The sequence below is a fragment of the Apteryx rowi genome, unplaced genomic scaffold (assembly GCF_003343035.1).
Source record: "Apteryx rowi isolate R43461 unplaced genomic scaffold, aptRow1 scaffold_389, whole genome shotgun sequence".
Taxonomy (NCBI): Eukaryota; Metazoa; Chordata; class Aves; order Apterygiformes; family Apterygidae; genus Apteryx; species Apteryx rowi.
The window spans coordinates 574,120-592,548 of record NW_020450407.1 but is presented as its reverse complement, the minus strand read 5'-3'; the positions used below and the strand labels follow the sequence as shown (position 1 = coordinate 592,548).

Sequence of the window (18,429 nt, the reverse complement as noted above, 5' to 3'; positions counted from 1 at the left end):
GTGGAATTTCCTGCTTTAAAGACATTGTAGAGTGTGAGCTAATAATATCTGAACTAGAAGAGGCTCCAAGCTCAGCTGTTTTGGAGGAGTGGAAGATGGGTTTTGGTTTTGTGGAAGACACTTGCAATGTCCTTTGGGTCAGGCTCAGCCATCACTGAATGATGCAGTTTAAAAAAAGATACAATTTATTGGGAAATTAACATCTAGATATTTGAAAAGTCACATTCCTGACATTTACAGGGGAAAAAGTAGTCATTCTTTTTTTTTTTCATCATTTATAGTATCTTTTATAGCATCAATTAGCATGCAGTGCTTGCTAATTTCTTCAGCAGATCCTGTGCACTACCTAAGTCTTTGCTCCTTGTTGATAAATACCTCTCATTTTTCAGATTACACAAGGTTTTCTGCACTTCTTGGTGAGATGTTCTGTTTGAGAATGTGCCACACTGTGTAAAGCCTCAGAAATCCCACCACCGCTATCTCTGTAGTTGGAGGAAGATCCATAAATTTTCTGCTCCAAACAAGGGTAGGAGCTTTAGGAGGAAAGCCCGCAAACTCTCTCCAAAAGTGTCATGTCACCTACAAAGTTCACTGAGTTGAGCAGGCTATGCAGCAGTGTGGGCATTCTAGGCAAAACCAGCAGTTCCTTTTCTTCTTTCAGTTTTGTTCTTTCCATAAAACCCTGCCAACGTATAGCTTATGACAGTTAGGATATTTTCAGGTCTCTTTGATAGTTCTTCGTTAAATCTATTAATATAACTTTGCAAGTAATTATTTTGATCTGTGTATGTCTAAAATGTCTTTTTGAAGAGTAATCAGCCTTTGGAAGAAGATGAAAGTGTATGATAAGAATCTGATCCACTGTTGTCTTGCGAGCACTTGACTGTTCTTCTTTGCTATTAATAGTTTTGTTTAGGCAGAAAGTAAAGGGGGAGGAAAAGGTGAAAAATTCCCTAGACAATACTTAATACTGAAAGTTATTAACACTTGCATTAGCACCTAGCACTCTCCTGGAGACAGAATACTCATGGGACCTACTTAAAGGCTGAGCAGGTTGGGTCCCGTGTGTCTTGAGTATGACATAAGTCTAGTGTCTCTATTAAAAGCCTGTGTGGATGTTGCATAAGTAGTTATCGTGGACTGAAAATTCCAGTCAGCTGAGGTCTTAGATTTGTTTTAAGATTCACACCAGTGCTAGCATTGCATTGGTGGTTTGGAAGGCCAGCAGTGGCTTGAAAGGTTCACCAAGTGAAACCTGGCTGGCACTAGAAATGACTTCTGGATTATTACATATACCCCCAAGACACCTGCCAGGTTCTGTGAATGCATGGAGGTGTTTTCCTGTTATAAAAATGTTCTTCCTCTCCGTACGTGGAGACATGAAATACAGAGAAAACCGTTTCTATACTGCAAATAGCAAAAATGGAGGTACAAAAATGCTGTGAAACAAGAAGCAAATGGTAAAGTCTAAATTCTTTTTTTTTCTCTCTCTATTTCACATCTGCTAATTGCATTGACATTGGGTATAGATAGCAAGGACAAAACTGTTGGTTTCCAAATCTTACTTCTTCTCTGCATAAACACTCAGCTATCCCTGTGGCATGACTAGACTGCACAGTGGGTATATGCTGTAGTGCCCCCGGTCTCTCTCTCGATCAAACTTGTGTTTCCTTCCCACAGACAGCAAAGGGGAAGTGGTAGAAGAAGGTGCTGAAATCTGACCCAGACATAGATTCAGGAAGTGCCTGACAGTCTTTGACATAATTGTCAGAATGGATTAACCTCCCATCATGAAGTCYATGAAATCCTTGGGTAACACTTTTTTAAATCCTTGGGAAACTGTTCTGTGGCAGCATGCCCTGCTGCCAAGGTTGGGAGAGGCCGGGAGTTCCCAGCTTGCTGGTGGTTAGCAGGCTCAGTGGTCTGCTCCAAAAAGGGGCCTCTCATCTTCCAGTTATAGTCGAACAGTTCGGAAAATCCTCTACCCAGGGCCCTTCTTGCTGGGGACAGTTGCCCTGGGAGTAGTTCAACAAGCTTCAGGCAACAGTGTGAATAAAATAAGTCGAGCACAGAGAGAAATTGATATACGACATAACAYCTCCCCTTTGTGTCCTGCCTAACCTAGGATGCCAAAAAGGCTGCAGACCTAGGAAACTTGTCTAATAATCAGCTCTTTAGAAAAAATATTCCCTTTCAGAAATGGAAGCCCCAATTTCTAAATTTGTTTCTGCGTACAGGAGCTGTGGTTGTACCAGCTTACCTCCCTCTATCCTAGATGACTTGTTCCTGCCTCTGTGCTGCTCTTCTGTTGTGCAGCTACATTGTGAAACCAGTCCAAAAGCTAACCAATTGCTTTGGATCAGACCCCTGATACAGTCCATGGTGTAGACACACAAACAGGTGTGCCAGTACAACAAGAGGAAAGAAATGTGGAGCATGAGAGAAGAGAGGGCCATATTAGCCAGCTTTCACAAAACTATTGCCAAAAGCAAGCACACTGTCTCAGAAGCACAGCTGGACCCTACATAGTTGTCTGTTTGCCCCCCACATCAGGATAAACAAACAGACAAATTAAGCATGAAGTTTGAAATGTCATTTGAAAGCAATCAGTCTGGATGTGCAGGCATCATTTTATTAGTGGCCATTGAATATGAAAGACTCAAGAGATTTATTATCTAATATGATGAAAATCAGTTAGTAAAGAAAAGTGCCCATGTGAAAACTGTGATTGAACACAAGTGTGTCCCTGGAAGTTAGGTTCCCAATTGCTTTGGACATGCATTGCATTTGTGCAAGGGGAAAGGGGGCATGAGGACTGGGATCAATGATAACAGCTTTTATCTTTCTTTATACTTCACTGTTTCAAGCAGACAGCTAAAGAAAACATTGAACAACATTATTTTTAAAGCAAAATGGGCAGACCATATAAAGTAAAATAAAAATCTGAATTGCAGAGAGACCAAATGACTTCATGCTAGCTGTTCTCTTTGATTTATATTTGGGAATGAAAGGTTCTGCCTTGCAAGGGATGTTCAGCATCTTRCATACAATCTGTGTGATTAGTTAGGACCCAGTCTCACATCTCTAATGTCTACAGAGTTCTTGTTCTTGTCAGTTTTTGCCCAAAAGCCTTCCCCGAAATGGGCAGGAAGTGCTGTTTAAGATACAGTGTGCTGCTGTTATTCTGAATCTTTCTGACCAATTCAGGAGCAAAGACAAATGGGAGATGCAAGGAACCAGCTTGGATCAGCACCTGAAAGTAAGAATTTTTGAGCTGAGCCCTCGCTCTCTAGTCAGGTAGGCAGAGTTGGAAGGTCAGTCCTGTTGCTTGCTGCCATTGTTTCAGACAGGTAAGCTATGCAAAAGTGAGGCTTACTTGTACTATGCAGAGCCCAGAGACCCCTGTCAGGTCCAGGGTCTGTTGTACCAGTCATTATATACACAGACAGTAACAGATAGATCCACTTCTGAAAAATTCACAGGTAAGAGCAGATATAACAAGCAAATAAATGTAATAAATTTAGTGGGTAAAGAAAGACAGCAGAAAGGCAACTCTACCTATGAGAGGGTAAATTCGTGAGGCTGAGATATAGGAGGCACTTGTGCGTATGGTCACCCTTGGTTCTGCTGGCATGCATTTTTTTCTCATTGCATTGTTTCAGAATAGAGAGTATATTTGCCTCAGTGTTTCCATAAAGTCCTGACCACTTTGAAGGTAACTCAAATGAAATGTACTGTTTCCAGCGATTGTTGTATATGGGTTTTTTTCTTTATTCATCTAGGTTTTAAGGCTGTGAACATGCAAGAGAATCATTTTGCACATGGAAGCTATCTGGTTTCTCACAAGCATTTCAAGGATCACATGCATGCTTATACGTGCATTTCATGTGTTATAACCAAGTTTTGATTTCTCAAAAAACCTGAGAGAGTTGTGTTTAGCAGCAGATTAAGAGAAAGAGGTGTGTGTGCATACCTGTGTGATGTTTTTTGTTTTATGGATACACAGACTTTCAGGATAAGTTTTGTCTTAAAGAAGCATCCGAAACTTGTATGCTTTAAGCTTTCTCCAGATTCTTGTGGGGGCAATAGCTCAGATTTTCCTAGTACTTATGATTTCAGCCTGGAAGAAAAAAAAATTTGGTAGTATTTGCTCATGGAAGTATACCAGTTGTGTTCAAGTATGTTTTTTAAAGCAGCTCTTTCTTTTGTTACTTTGACACTTCCAACTCCGTGGTAGAAGTTAGGACCTGGAAAGAAAAATTCTTTTTTGATACCATACAGCCCTAGGACCTCAGTAAGCAGGTCACTTCAACTAAGTGAGAGGTTTTGACTAATTTTCTACTAACTGTACTAATCTCTTTACTATGCTGAGTGCAGGCAATTTTAAATGAAGGTAGTGCCTGAAACCGATGCTTTGAAACTGATAGTCTGAAGAAACTATGAAGGAACTGGTTCACAAATCTTCATGGAGAATATAAATGACAGGAAGAAAAGTAGGTAACAGGTCCTGCCCGACATCGAAGAGGAAATATCCCAACTGCTGGGATACTCCTAAGTATTAGGAGCAGATTTGCTCATGCCTCAAAGCCTGTAGGGGTGGGTAAGTCCTGCCATTTTGGGATGCTGAAAACAGGACCCACGTGGTTATTTTTTAGCCCAACTAGAGGCCATCTTTGCCACTGCAGGAATATACTCAAGGTGTACTCAGCATAATGCACTGTGGAAACAGAGTTGCCTTAATTAATATCTGTATTTCCAAAGTGTGTAGGAAATATATGAGGGAAGATCCACCCCAACTTGGACTTTTTTTTTTCTGCAAGAGCCAAACATCTTTTTAGTTCTTTTCGGTTCTTTTCATTTTAACGCACATTAACATGCCTGAGGCACACAGAGAGCAGGCAGGAACACATGCTCTGTTGTGGCAATAATTAAACCCTAGCTTAAGACACGTAGACAAGACAAGATCTAGCCCAAGACAACCTACCTGGAGATCTCCGTGGTGAATTTCTGCTCTACTTGTCACTATCTAGTTAGCATAGTGCTATGAGATAATGAAGAACCAAACTCCTACAGGAAAAATGCACAGAAAATGTGTAGAACAAAGATACCCACTGGAGAAGTCAGAGGAGCATAGCAGAATATGAAAAGCACTTAGTTAAAATAGATTTATGAAATCATAGCATCTCAGTGGGAAAAAAAACACAAAGGAGATTTAAAATCCGACAGTTCCTAGTGCAGTTAGTTAAATGAGGCAATGTTTTCAGCTGCTAATGTTTCTTTGGACAATGGCCTCCAAATATGATGTCAGGTGTGTAAGACAAACCTTGCTCCAGATTTTGCCCCATGTGTGGTATGTTGAGTTCAAATGAGGTGCTGCTAAACTTTATTATTTCTTTACGATTGCTTTTTGAAAAGGTAGTGGCACCATCAAATTATCTTTCTATGTGTGAAAAGCGATCATCTGTAGGGCCAAAATAGTCTCAGAGTAAGAAATTTTAGAAAAATGACCCTCTTCCAACCTGCTCTATGAGGACTGAAACATGAAAGTCCACTTTCCATGTAGAAACTGAACATGTGCTATATACTTATATTCACATTCAAAAGTCTCTCTTTCCAGACTAGATAAAGAGTGTAAAAATATTTTAATCTTTAATTTTTTTAAGAGAGTCCCACAGTCTAAGATATTCTTCTGGAACTATCTGAGGGCCTTCTGGAAACCACCACTTTTAAATAAGAGGAATGCAATTGAAGTATTTGGATGGAAAAGGAAGGGCAGAAGGGGTAAAACTGAGCATAATGTTGCGAAATGTTGACTCTAACTTTACAGTAGTGTTCCTGAGGGAAATAATAACACAGCAGTGCAAAGGTACTTGCATTTTTTTTTTGAAGTTGCATGGTTGGTTTCCAGTTTTTCAGAGAGCTGTTTTGTTTTAACTTTTTCAAGTACCTGTTGGTGCATAGGATAATACCTCTTTCTTCTGTCTCTCTGAAGAGCATGAATGCTCAGAACTCAAAGAACATGAAACAGGATTATATATTCACCCAAGAGACTGAAACAGAGGCAAAATCTTCCAGTTAAAATAAACTGTATTCAAAAATTGCATTCACTGATTGTTGGACAAGAGCACATCAACGGATTGAGTATGGCTGTTCCATTTTGAAGTTTCACTTATAGTGTGTTAGGAAGGTCTTGATGGTAGTGGTGGTGTCCAAGGGACATAATGGTCCTATTTTCTAGGGATATTCTAGCTGTGTTTTGTTCAACCTTAAATTGGCCTTTCCCTTCCATGGGTGCAAGAAGAAACTCCAAAAATGGGTGTCCTTGGTCTTGGCCTTTCTCATCTTCTTGTGAACATTTCAGCAAGAGTCCATGGCAAAAGCAATGGCTTGGAGGGGGTTTTCTGATGCCAAAAATTGCTCACTTGAAACTAGGTTGTGACTGCAAACTCATTTGAAAGAAAATGCTGAATGGCCCTAGATTTATGTAACCTAAGACCAATTTCCTATTGAAGTTTCTACTGAGTTTCCTACAAGCCAGCCCCAAGCCTTCAAGGGTGCTGGGCCAGAGAGAAAACATCCTAGGTGCTGGGAGGGAGGTGCCCTTCAGGCTGAATCCAGGGATATGTAGGTGAGATTGAATTCTCCTTTTCGTGTTAGTCTTGTTGCTTATTGTCACAGTTGCCTGTCTCTGGGTTTTAATTGTCTCACCTAGCATTTTGGAAGTAGGTRTAGGGAGCATCCTTTGCTGTGATGTTACTTGTGTGAATCAAGAGCAAGGAAAGCAAAAGGAGCTAGTTAAATAAGAAGGGAGCATGATTGCTTGCTTTAGGATGGTGAGACAAAACCCTTGGCCTGACATTTCATCAAGTCATGTCAAGCTAAACCATACCATGTTCTTGTTCATAGAGGCAGGTTATGGGAGGAAAGGGGCACAGGCAGGAAAGAGAGAGGGGGTCTAAGGCAGCCTCACATTAAATTAGCTAAAAATCTTTAACTCAAAGTGCTTCTTAGTATACTTTCAGTTTATGTAAGGGCTGACTTTATTCTTCTTTAAATAAGCCATTTTTGTAAATGTATTTTCAGACAAGATTTGAATGCAGCAGGCTTTGCCTGGCAGATCAAATGTTTATTTTTTAATAAGAAACAAACATATTGAACTATTGTGGCATTTCTTGTTAAAAAAATATTCCAATTAAAAGGAGATTGACCTCAGATGATTTAAAATTTCTTAAATGGACAAAACAAGAGAGAAACTATTGACATTTACACACTCATATGTATATATCTATAAGAAGGTGTATTTATGTACACAGTATAGTTTGTTTGAAATTTATATAGTGCATTTCACCCTGCTGCAAGAGATTATAGTATTTTGGACAGTTCTGTTTTGGACAGTGGTTCTGCACATCTCCTAGTCCTAATTTAATCCAAATTTCGTGTCCCCATGATGAGTTTTAAATGTGCTTCTTTTTCTTTTCTATGGAATGCTTTTGGTTATATCAAAAATACTGATGAATCCTTTAAGCAAACTGTGAAAGCACCCTGGAAGAGACCCAAAGGGCCTGAGAATTTTGTTTTTAGCCGAGTTCAAATTCGGTGGTCAATCAGAGCAGAGATGGCCACAACTGCAGGTAGAAAATCTTATTGACAGCAAAGAGATTGAGTAGGTTGCAGGAGAGACCAGAAAGGGAATCGTTCCTGTTGAAAAACTGCATAATTGCACTGCAATATAAAACTTGCTGCAAGGTTTGATCAGTTTTGTGAGGTTTAAGAGAAAGGAGCATTAGCAGCTGAACTGATCTGTCATCGTAGGATGTAAAACAGAATTTTAAATCTCTGTGAGTTGGTGTTGCACAAAGGGTTCTTTTGAAAACCAGGTATTAAAGCTTTTAACTGACATCAGCTGTGGTTCTGCATTGTCAAAGAGATGAACTAAGCGGCTGGAGAGCTCCTAGAGTGAATGATGCTAACTGCTGTCAAATATGAAAGGGGTCATCTCATGCAGCCACTACAATAGCGGAGAGTAGACTCAGCTACCCAGGACGTCCCTTCCAGTGCTGGTTTCCTAATGCTTCCTCTTTAGGTAAAGAGAAATACTTCTTGTGCTAAAAATCTCATTCTACTGGAGCTATTTTGAAGCACGATTTCTGTGCTTTCCACCCTTGTTACTGTTTTTAAAGAACATTGTCACTTAGACTCCAGAGAAGATGTAAAATCTGAAAACAATGAAGCATTTTAGGTTGCTTACTTTAAAGGAGACACATATGGTAGCTCCAGCAGTTGCTAGTGACTCATCTTCAGAGATTGCCAGTGCTCATGAAGGCCAGGGCTGTGCTTTTTGTGTGTGTATAAGGGAGGACTGGACACATGTACCTAMCAAGAATGCATCTGAAAACAGTGCACTAGAAATGAAGTGTAGAGTGTTTTCAATTAGGGTAGAATTTCTGTATGTAAAAATTCTGTGGAACTAAGTTTTAAAGAAAGCTTTCTTGCAGAATTTTTGAATTATGCTAGCGGCTTCAGAAGAGAAGTGTATGCATGTTGTAAGAAACCTGTAGGAAGGAGAGTCAAATTAGTAGAAATATGTTACTTTGAAATCATCTAGAATTTATTAAAAAAAGCAAGAACTGCAATTTTAATGAAATTAAGGGGTGACACTTGCTTGTCACATCATTTTTCTTCATTGTTAATGCATATGTAAATGGCTGAAATTGTTTCTCGTGTATGGAGACCTGAATGTTCTTATTTTGTTTAATTGATCATTCTATTCATTCTTAATTTTTTGTAGACATAAAAATGACCAATCCAACTAGCTCTTCCATGTGTTCAGAAAAATGTCTGTTTACCTTTTAAAAAAGATGATTTTTGCTGTTCTGCCCATCTTAGCATAGCAGAAATAGTACAGCTAAAGAGTATGGCTATAGTCATCTGTTCAGGTTTTTGCTTCTTCTGATACATGCATCACACCTAGTTGCAGAATATTGTATTGTTGCTGATGCCACACCATCAGGAATCACTATGTCTTCCAGTCCTAGGTGGCGTTTGTAAGGCTGACAGCCGAAGAGCAGTTGCATTGCTTTTAAACAGAGGATTTGTTACAGAGTCACTGAAACACAACACAGCTAAAGCTCTATGATTCTGCTTTTAACAAGAGATTTTTCCGAAGCTGTATTGCACTTAAATCAGTATTTGCCTTCTGAAATACAGTAAGAAGATAAGCTATGGCCTATGACAAAAATAGATATTTAAGATGTCCAATTCAAATCAGGTTAGACTGTCCTGTAAAGTTCAAGAACGTACTTTCTCTGGGTTTTTGTGCTGTTTCTGTTTCTGTCATGTATCTTCTGTTTTTATGGACTTGAGACACTTGATCTTTAACTTAAGCAGTGTACCTTGGTCACATTTTCACCAGTTTCTTTTGGCATTTACCTGACCGTCCTGCAGTAGGGTAAGCATATGTAATGACTGAACAGGAAACTAGAGATGGTCAAATACAATGATTGGATTAAAATACTCAAGGGCCTTGACATTTTTCAAAGGGCCAGATCCTACAAGTCAGCCTGTAGCTGGTGGGAGGCAAAATACTGATTTCACTGTGAGGTATTAGAGGAAAAAAGGGAGCAGAGGAAGTGTTACCATGTTATGGTTTCTGTAAATGCCTGTTTTTCATGGGCAGCCCTTGCATAATGAGGAAGTTGGTGAATCTGTGTAGATGGATGACCACTAAATGCCTTACTAATCTGCCCAGACTTCCTAGGCACAGCGTTCCCACAGATTGCTTCCCTAGAGCTCAGCTGTGCCCTGCTTCAGGCACTGAATCTATTGCTGCAGCAGAGCCAGGCCAGTTCTCAGGCATGTTGTTTCCTTATACTATGCGGAGAGGAAGGCTCCCCTTGCTTCATATACACTGTTAAAAGTTGCATTTCCGTAGTGATGTCAGTACATGTGAACCCTGTCCCATACATGGGTTTCTGCACCAACACTGTGGTTTTTTCCTCTTTTGGCCTTGTACGATGCACATTTTTTCCACATTTAATGAAAAAACCGTCCCTGGGTGAAATTGTTAATATGGACATTTCTAATAGAATTAAATTTCAGCCAAGCATCACCAACATATGTGGTGAAGAAGGGATTCATAATGATGTGCAAAATACTCAAGAGCCCAGGAATTGCTGGACTAATGACTTGCCTCTTTATCTGGGAGATTTCCTGGAGATCGCAGGTGTAACCCAGTGTTACCAGCATTGAGAAGGGAAGGCTGGGCCACGTGTGCAATAGAGAGGAGATATGCATGCACTTTATTTGTGTCGTTCCACCACTGTTAAGCATTTCAGCCACTTCCTTCTTGTGTGTGTTCTAGTTAAATCCTCTAATACATGCACAGGCATTTTTGTGATATCCTTGCACAAGGATGTTTGTTGTAACAGCTCTGGAAAGTTCATCATATGATTTCCCAGTACTGTGGTTTGCTAGTGGCCTTAGTTTCTTGAGAGCTTATGCAGTAAAAGGTATTTAAAAAGACAGATTTGAAAATCATGCACATGCTGCCATGACAGACAAACTCAGCCAGACTGACATGAGCTGTTTCAGCCCCCTCATTCAAGAATTAACAGGAGTTGCCTTTAAAGCAACTTTAAAGTTTTCTGTTACAGCTGTGTGCATACTTATAATTGAGGAAGCAGTTCATAGCAATTAACCAAAAATGGCTCTTTTACTGCTTGTCACAGCAGCTTACATTTTGCAAAAAGTTCTCAATTAATTGCCCCTGTGTAGATTTTCACTGGCTAGTATCCACCTTGTACTCATGGTATATGAGCAAAGCAGAGCTGCTCTGCTGGTGGGGGCAGTAGGGACCTGCAGCCCTGAGAAGAAGCACTCTCAGGACCGCTTTGTGTTCCTGCTTCTGCCATGGAGTGCCCCAAGGAGAGATCACAGCTCCACAGCATGGTCAGACCAGCGAAAAAGATTTTCGAAACCACTAGCTTTCATTGAGTCTTCTGGTTTAACATTATATTGTGCTTGGTGGTATTGTGATACCTCTCTGGTATGACTGTTGCAAGGGACTTGCATGATRTTGGCCAGAACATCTCTAATTCACTCCTTGAAAAGGTGTTTCTTCCATGCATTCCTTRAGAACAAAACAGAACTGAAGTTTCTTTTACCACTACAAGCTCATTTGTTCGATCCAGTACATTATGTGTCTGAGTCAGACTGTAATTTCCTTCTTTTTTCAGGCTTGCAGGAAGCAAAGCACGCTGCTGACATAGGTTTTTAAAATATAAATAAGAAAGCTCAGTCACAATAGCAGTCACCAGTGTAGCCCATGGAAATTGYGATACACACAGTTTAATTGTATGATTATACTTTTGGGATGTAAAACTCTCTATATTGTAGTCTGCCAATAGGCCATAGAGCGTATAATGCATGCCAGTGTGTAGAGCATCTTTTGTTGCACTTTCAGTAGATGAATTACACACTTGGTGACAGCTTTCATTTGACATGTAATAATCAATACTTCTCTGCTCACAGATAGGTGTGACAGCAGAGAGCTATCTGAAGGTCCAGAAAAAAAGCTGCCATCCTAGGCAAACCTTATTTCCATTTCATGCTGAGAAGCTTTTGCTGTATGAACATTTACAGTATTCTTATTTTTCTGTTGGTCTCCTGGGTGCAGATGCCCTGTGGCTCTGTCAGCTCAATCAGCAGCTTCGGCAGCCTTTCCAGCCTCTGGAGCTGGGGTAGCCAGGGCTGCCTCGGCCCCCAGGACAAGCCAGAGCAGCACAAGGGGAGCTCTCCTGCGCAGCCCATGTCTGGGGCATCGCAGCACCGTGTCCAGCATGGCCCCCTTGAAAGGGGAACGCCGGTGACCAGGAGCGAGGCCTCAGGGAGTGCAAAACCCACTGCAGTTGTATGAGCTTGTTCCTCATCCTTCATTGGGTCACTGCAACTGTAGCCAGATTTGTGTCCATGTCTATATGTTTGCCTACACATGGGAGACAAATATTTTTGTAAATGCCCTTTTCCCTTGCTGCTGGATGTTTAGGTCCCTCCCAGACTCTTCCCAACAGTATCAAATTCTTAGAAACCTGTGTGTCTAACTTTTTTATTTTGGAATATTTATTAGTGTATGACAGCTATACACATATTCAAAGTAGTAGGACTTTCAGTAGCAGTAGATAACCAGTACTAGTGTGCAGTCTTACTGTTTTTAAAGCACCAAAGTAATTAACTATTTTAATTCTTGTTTGACTGCAATTATATTCAAGTGTAAACATTGCTTAATGAACATTGCAACAGGTAAGGACTGTACCACTATTCGGTAGGGCAGTTCCATGTCTACCTGGTGATATTCTCTATGCATTAGTGCAGCTAAGTTTAAGGTAACATTAGCTAAAGAAAGGCTTTGGATTTCTGCACATTTCTCAAGCAAATGTGTGTCAGAGAATAAAAGTGGGTGGAAAAGGTCTGTCTGGAGGTAGGCAGCATGCTGTGGTGTATAGTGCTTCTCTCACTGACATGAGAGGACTGTGGCAATGAGGTCTGCAGTTGCCTGCTGTAGGCACTAGCGCTCAGGCTGAAGAGCGGCTTGGGAAGTGCATTTTGCTTCATTAAGCAGGATGCCTGTGGCATAAAACACTAATTTGCAGTGGAAGTGTTATAATGCATGTTGTCAGACAGGATTGTCAATCTCAAACATCCAAAATCACAAGTCCTTTATTCCATAATAAAGCTTTTCTAAAAATTAGGGAATTTTAAGAAAAATTATCTTTGTTTTCTTTTTGTTTCTTAAGATTTTTTTCTGTGAAAGCTGAGATCTTCACTGAAAGTTCAGATCTTCACCTGACTTCAGGGCTTTAAGAAAAACACCAAATCACACAAAACTTGAAAAAACGTCATAGAAGTTCTTCATAGTCAATCAGGCGTGTTCTGTAGAAGTTCTGTGATTTTTATAAACCTTGTAATCAAAAATAGGATCTAAAAACCAGGGATGCAGCATGTGGGCTAAGTTCCTGGCACTTGCAGTTTAGCTGAGGGTTACTTACCTTTTACAGATTTCATTAACTGTGCTAGGTCAGGTTATTGTACACCTGGCAAAAGAAAAAGAAAAAGAAAAAGTCTAGTAAGCCAGTGTCCTGTGGGGGAGCCAGGGTGAGGCAGTTTGGGTGCAGGTCTGGCTGTAAGGTCTCCTAAGTTATCAAAAGTAGATCCGTGTCTGGTGTAACTTCTGCAGCCTCCTGGCTTTCATGCTGTGTATGTTGTGGGCAGTAGTAGGACTTGTGTTTACCAGAGCAAGCACGTAATGCTGAGGGATGCATTAATTTCCTTGTGTTGTCTGCATCTTGCAGAGGAACGCCAGTGCTGACCCTGTGGAAGCTGTGGTGGTAGCTGAGTTTTTCCCCCCAGTCTGCTGAAATAGCAGGCTGAAACTTCACAGTTTTAAACTGCTGCATGGTTAGCAAGCAAGGAAAATGGAATATTCRTGTTGCTAGGCACTTTTGCAGCACTAGAGAAGCAATGCCAGGAGGGGCATTTTTAGGATCCTTTGTCCATTGTTCTTATTGACCCGCACTTCAGTCCCGAAGGAGACAAACTACAAAACCTGCACTTTGGGAAGACTAAGATCCAAGAATTCCTGTAATTACATAGAGCTCTTAATGTAAAAGTGAAGTTCACTGATTTGGAAAGATTTCGGGTGCTTCTGTATGTAAAAGGCTTAGAAAGTTGGTGGGTGAGCTGGAGATCTACTTCTATTCTATCCGTCCGTTTTGAACTCAGCTGAGATCTTTTTCTGCTGTGCAGCCCTGAAAGAAGCATTAATTCTTGAAATAACATTTCAGCACCGTAACACTTCTCCTTTGACACTATGACATTTGGTATTGGCAGCTCAGCCTGCCTGTTCAGCGTAATTCTGGCTAACTCACACAATTCAGCCAGTTGCTCTTTCCTGCACAGTTCAGATTAAAATCAGCTTTCTCTGAAGAGTGCTCCAAGTGGCTGTTTACCATGGCTAAGCCCTGGGAACTCTATAGTGCAAATGTAAACTTGCTCTTAGTTCACCATTTAAATAACCATTGTCATTGTTTCTAAAAATTGTATTAGTTACAGGGGGCTGATTAATAATCCAGTAGTCTGGAACCACATCTTTCTGGTTCAGGGAGCAGGTAACCCTAAAGATGATGCTTTGGATCTCAGTGATGTATGTGTTCACTTTAGCACTCTTGAATCTGACAATTCACCTAACAGTTCAATGTAACTGCAGCCCACTGAAGTCTGCATTGTATTTCATTCAGTTGGTAAGTACTTCTTTCACCTCCAGGATAAACTTTTCTAGTCAGAAACAATGCCTTAAAACTTTTGACTACTTGTGATATTGATAGGAAAAAGTATTATACAGATATAAAGAGGTTATGTGTATTAATTATTTATCTTGCAATCAAGAAAGTACAAAAATGATCCAGGGTGAAAATCAGGTAGGGTTGTAAAGGGATGCATTGGCTCTTTCAGTGTGAATAATACAGAGCCCTCTGAAGCTTTCTCTCCAGAACCTGAGGTCTAATCACAGTACAAGGAAATACATACTTTTTCTGTAAAACCAATTTAAAAACCATGTAGCTCTTGAGAGGAGACTAATTGTGCTCATTTAGCTTCAAGTGAATAATTAAACTGTGAGGAGTTATTATTTTCCTGGCTTTTCTGAAATGTTTCTTCCTTATTATTTCTTAGATATTCAACTTTCAGACTTTTCAGCATCAGTCAAGCTCTGCTTCTATTGTCTGAAAAATAAAATATGTAAAGGAAAAACTGCCACAGATTTAAATACATTGTATTGTTACAACATAAATGTCATCATTAAAATTAAACCACTTGAACATATGAGCCATCAGCTTTTTCTGTCAAGTTCTAGACTGTCTCTGGGACTCGGCCACCTGTGTGATTTTTACACCTTTGAAAATCTTCCCAGAGAGCCAGTGCACTTTGTTTCTCTGGATTGTTCTTGAAATAAAATTAGCTTTTAGGCCTTTACAATCTGTTGGCTTTGCCCGCTGCTGAATACATACATAGTAAGGGCTGTAAGATCAAACCAAAAATAAGTTATTCCTCTTGCACTTGTAGTTTTGCTGGGATTTGCAGTCGGGTGAACATTAATAATCTGACTCTTAATGTATTCACGATCACATTGGATTGAGGTAGATTCCTTGGTTCTGGATCAGGAACCTCCACGGTATCTGAAAATCAAAGTAAAGGGTGAATAGAAAACAGGTCTGAAGTGGACCTGGGAAGACAAGTAGTCTAGTCCTGAGGCAGAACTAATGACACCCATGTTATTCCTTCCAGAAATTTGCCTACCTGCTCTTAAAAGCCTCCCATAATAGAGATTCTATCACCCAGTGAGGTTTTGGGCACATTTTTTTCCTGTTAGAAATGTTTTTCTGATGTCTAACCCACTGCACCATATGCCCAAGACTTTGTCCTTAACCTGCCTCCTCCCTTTTGGGGGAGACAGTAGGGTGCCAGGCGTCTTCCCTTGGGGCTGTGGGACGGATGAGGGAAGGGAGAGCAGAGTGGCTGTGTGGAGAGGAAGCAGAAGGGGACCGTGCGGGAAATGCTCGGGGCAGGAGGAAAGTCATGGAGATGAAGGGCCTGGAATGAGACCCCTGAGAGGATGAGGAGGAGATGAAAGCGTTGCCCATCCTGGCTTCTTAGTTTGTTTCTTACTACTGATGGGGTGAACTTTGGGATGTTTCTGTAATGGTTTAGGCAGATATTGAACAAGAGCAAAGCTCAGAATCTAAACACAACCTCAGTGATGGAGAAACCTGGATCTGCCTTTGGGTCCCATCTGCAGAGTTAAAAAAACAGTAATACACTGACAGAAAGACATGAACATAATGCCCTTTTCCTGCCTTTTCTACCCTCACAGATGAACAGGAGCCAGCAGTCAGCAGTGATTCAGATATTTCATTGATTATGGCAATGGAGGTTGGACTGTCTGACGTGGAGCTTTCCACTGATCAAGACTGCGAAGAGGTGAAGTCTTGAAAAACACACAGAAATCCAACACTAAACTGCAGGGGAGGGTCACAGGGAGGGACCGAGTCAGCTTTCTAGGATTTGGACCAGTCATGCACACACCTCCAGAGCACTGTCACTCCAGCACACTCCATTCTGAGACGGTCACGAAAAGCAATAGCAACAGTTGTGTCTGCCTGGTTGCAGTTTCTTCATCTGCACATGTTCATTTGGTTCACATGGAAGATGAAAGCTTCCCATTTACCCATGTGCTTGAGAGCAGTCCTGCAGCTCTTCAGTGGCTCATAAATACGCAACTGAAATGACAGCTTGAGTGTTTTCTACACTTGTTCAATCGTTGTTGTTTTTTTAAAGACCTATGTACCTTTGTTTGTTTGTTTATAGTTTGTTATGGATGGACACTATATTTTTGTTGACTGACCCCAACTTTTTCAAGAGTTCAGTCCAAAAATTTCAATTCCCATTCACTGGTCACTTCATGATCTGACTCCAGGATTTATTATTGCCTTGATGTTTCTGCGTGACGTATACATGGCTTCAGAAGGATAGTGCTTCAGCACCCTGTATTAATATGAATCCTGCTTTTGTTAAATGGGGCCTTGGAAATCATGTATTTTGAAAGCTTTTATTTGTAAGAGAGCTCTGAGCTTGCTGAGTTTTTATTTAAAATTGCATTACGTTGGCTTTTACTTAGAGCTCTATTCAAAACAAGGTTGGTACCATATGAGGGAGAGAAAGAAAAGCATTAAGCTTCACCTTGTCCTTGTAATCCTTTGCTATATTTTAGGCTATTAGCAGTTGTCAGTACATTAATGGCCTTCCTTCAAGTCACAATTCAATAGCTGGAAAAGAAGATCTACTATAACATTGTGTGTTTTCTTAATTTTAATTAATTTTTAATTTTAATTAATTTTTAATTTTAATCTTAATTTTACAGACCAAAATCTGACCAATAGGCCAAAGGATTGTCTGAGAGGTTTCGAGAGGGTGCTTGTTAACAGCTGCGCATTATGTGGATGACAAAAATATTCTGGGAAAGGATCTGGAGATGCTAATATCAGTGTCAAAAATTGCTAATGAAGCAATAGGCAGCTGGATGAAATGTTTACTTCTTGTTTTATTTTTTTTCTTGATATGTTTCACTTCTAATTTTTTAACTGCAGTTTTGCCTGTTTGCTATCAAACACAAGAATCCAGGTGGTTCCTTGCCTCCAGGGTCCCTGTTAATGTTATCACAAGCATAGCAGAATACTTGCAATTTACATAGAACTATGTATAGCAAAAAATTGGGGGAAGGAAATTTGGAAGCAAACAGAAGTAACATAAAACAAAACATCTAAATAATAATGACCTGTAATTATTATTTAGTCCGTCCTGAATGATGCTTTCCAGAGAAGAGCTTATTTTGTCASTTATTTAGTGTACAATTTCATTTTTCAGTCTAAGCATTTAACTGCGAAGAAGAACTTTTAGCTTACTGTTACACAAGAGTAAACGGTTTCTGTTGACAGTCAGATGGTTTAAATCACATTACGGCCTCCTGAGTAGGTCAGGAGAATCAACAATTCAGCTTGCCTTGAAACTTCTTGGAGAGGTCAAATATTTTCACTTAATTGTGTCACAGCAGCATCTCAAAATGCAAATATTAGGGTTCGTGCTCCATTTAATCTCCTTGTGGTTTACACATTATCTGTGGAAACTAACTTCCAGCCAAAATTTGCCTGTCAGATCTTATTCAGGAACAAATGTGTTTACTACTATCCCTAAAATTTTTGGTGGCTTGTTTTTTAATTACAGGAAGAAGGAAAAAATATACCCCATGCTTCGTGGTCCATTTAGAACTCAGTTAATTTTATAGCTCAATTTTTTAATGTTCCTAGTCCATAAACTGCAGGGTAGGTTTGAGGCAAAAGAACACAAGCTAATAATACTTCAAAACCATGATCCAGAAATGTGCCACTACATTTTTATAAACTTTTCAAAAGGAAATCTTTTTTTAATTAAAGAGATGCAGACAGTTAGAGATCTGTTTGGTTTAAAAAGGAAGTTAGAGATCGTTCCAGACTGTGTGCCTGCCCTTGGTCACTCTTGCCAACATTTGTGGTTTTATAATCATATTTTTCATATTCTTTCATGTCCTCTCTATTCCCTGTTGCTATGTGAAAGGCCCATAGTGTCAGGGGAACTGATGGTGAAATTCACCCCTACGCAGAGAGTTTGCACAAGGTACCACATTAGCTCCACTGAAGCCCTGGAAATAATGCTGAAATGGGATTTAAGTGGTGCATTCACCTAATGCAGGCCTTTCACATAGGAATGAAATTCACCTCAAATGATAATGCAGGGCAAAGAGAGAAACTGATTATATGCAGCCAGGTCTCCCTGTGGAAAGTCTGC

General features: G+C 40.1%; 1 protein-coding gene across 1 annotated transcript in view; it reads left to right on the top strand.

The window, feature by feature from the left end:
- The window catches only part of RNF150 (ring finger protein 150), a 119,698-nt gene extending 103,360 nt beyond the window's left edge, over positions 1-16,338 (top strand). The window contains exon 7 of the mRNA XM_026074434.1: positions 15,923-16,338. Within this exon, the coding sequence (XP_025930219.1) occupies positions 15,923-16,041 (119 nt within the window). The 3' untranslated portion in view covers positions 16,042-16,338. The remainder of the gene's footprint in view (positions 1-15,922) is intronic.
- The last annotated feature ends 2,091 nt before the right edge of the window (positions 16,339-18,429 follow it).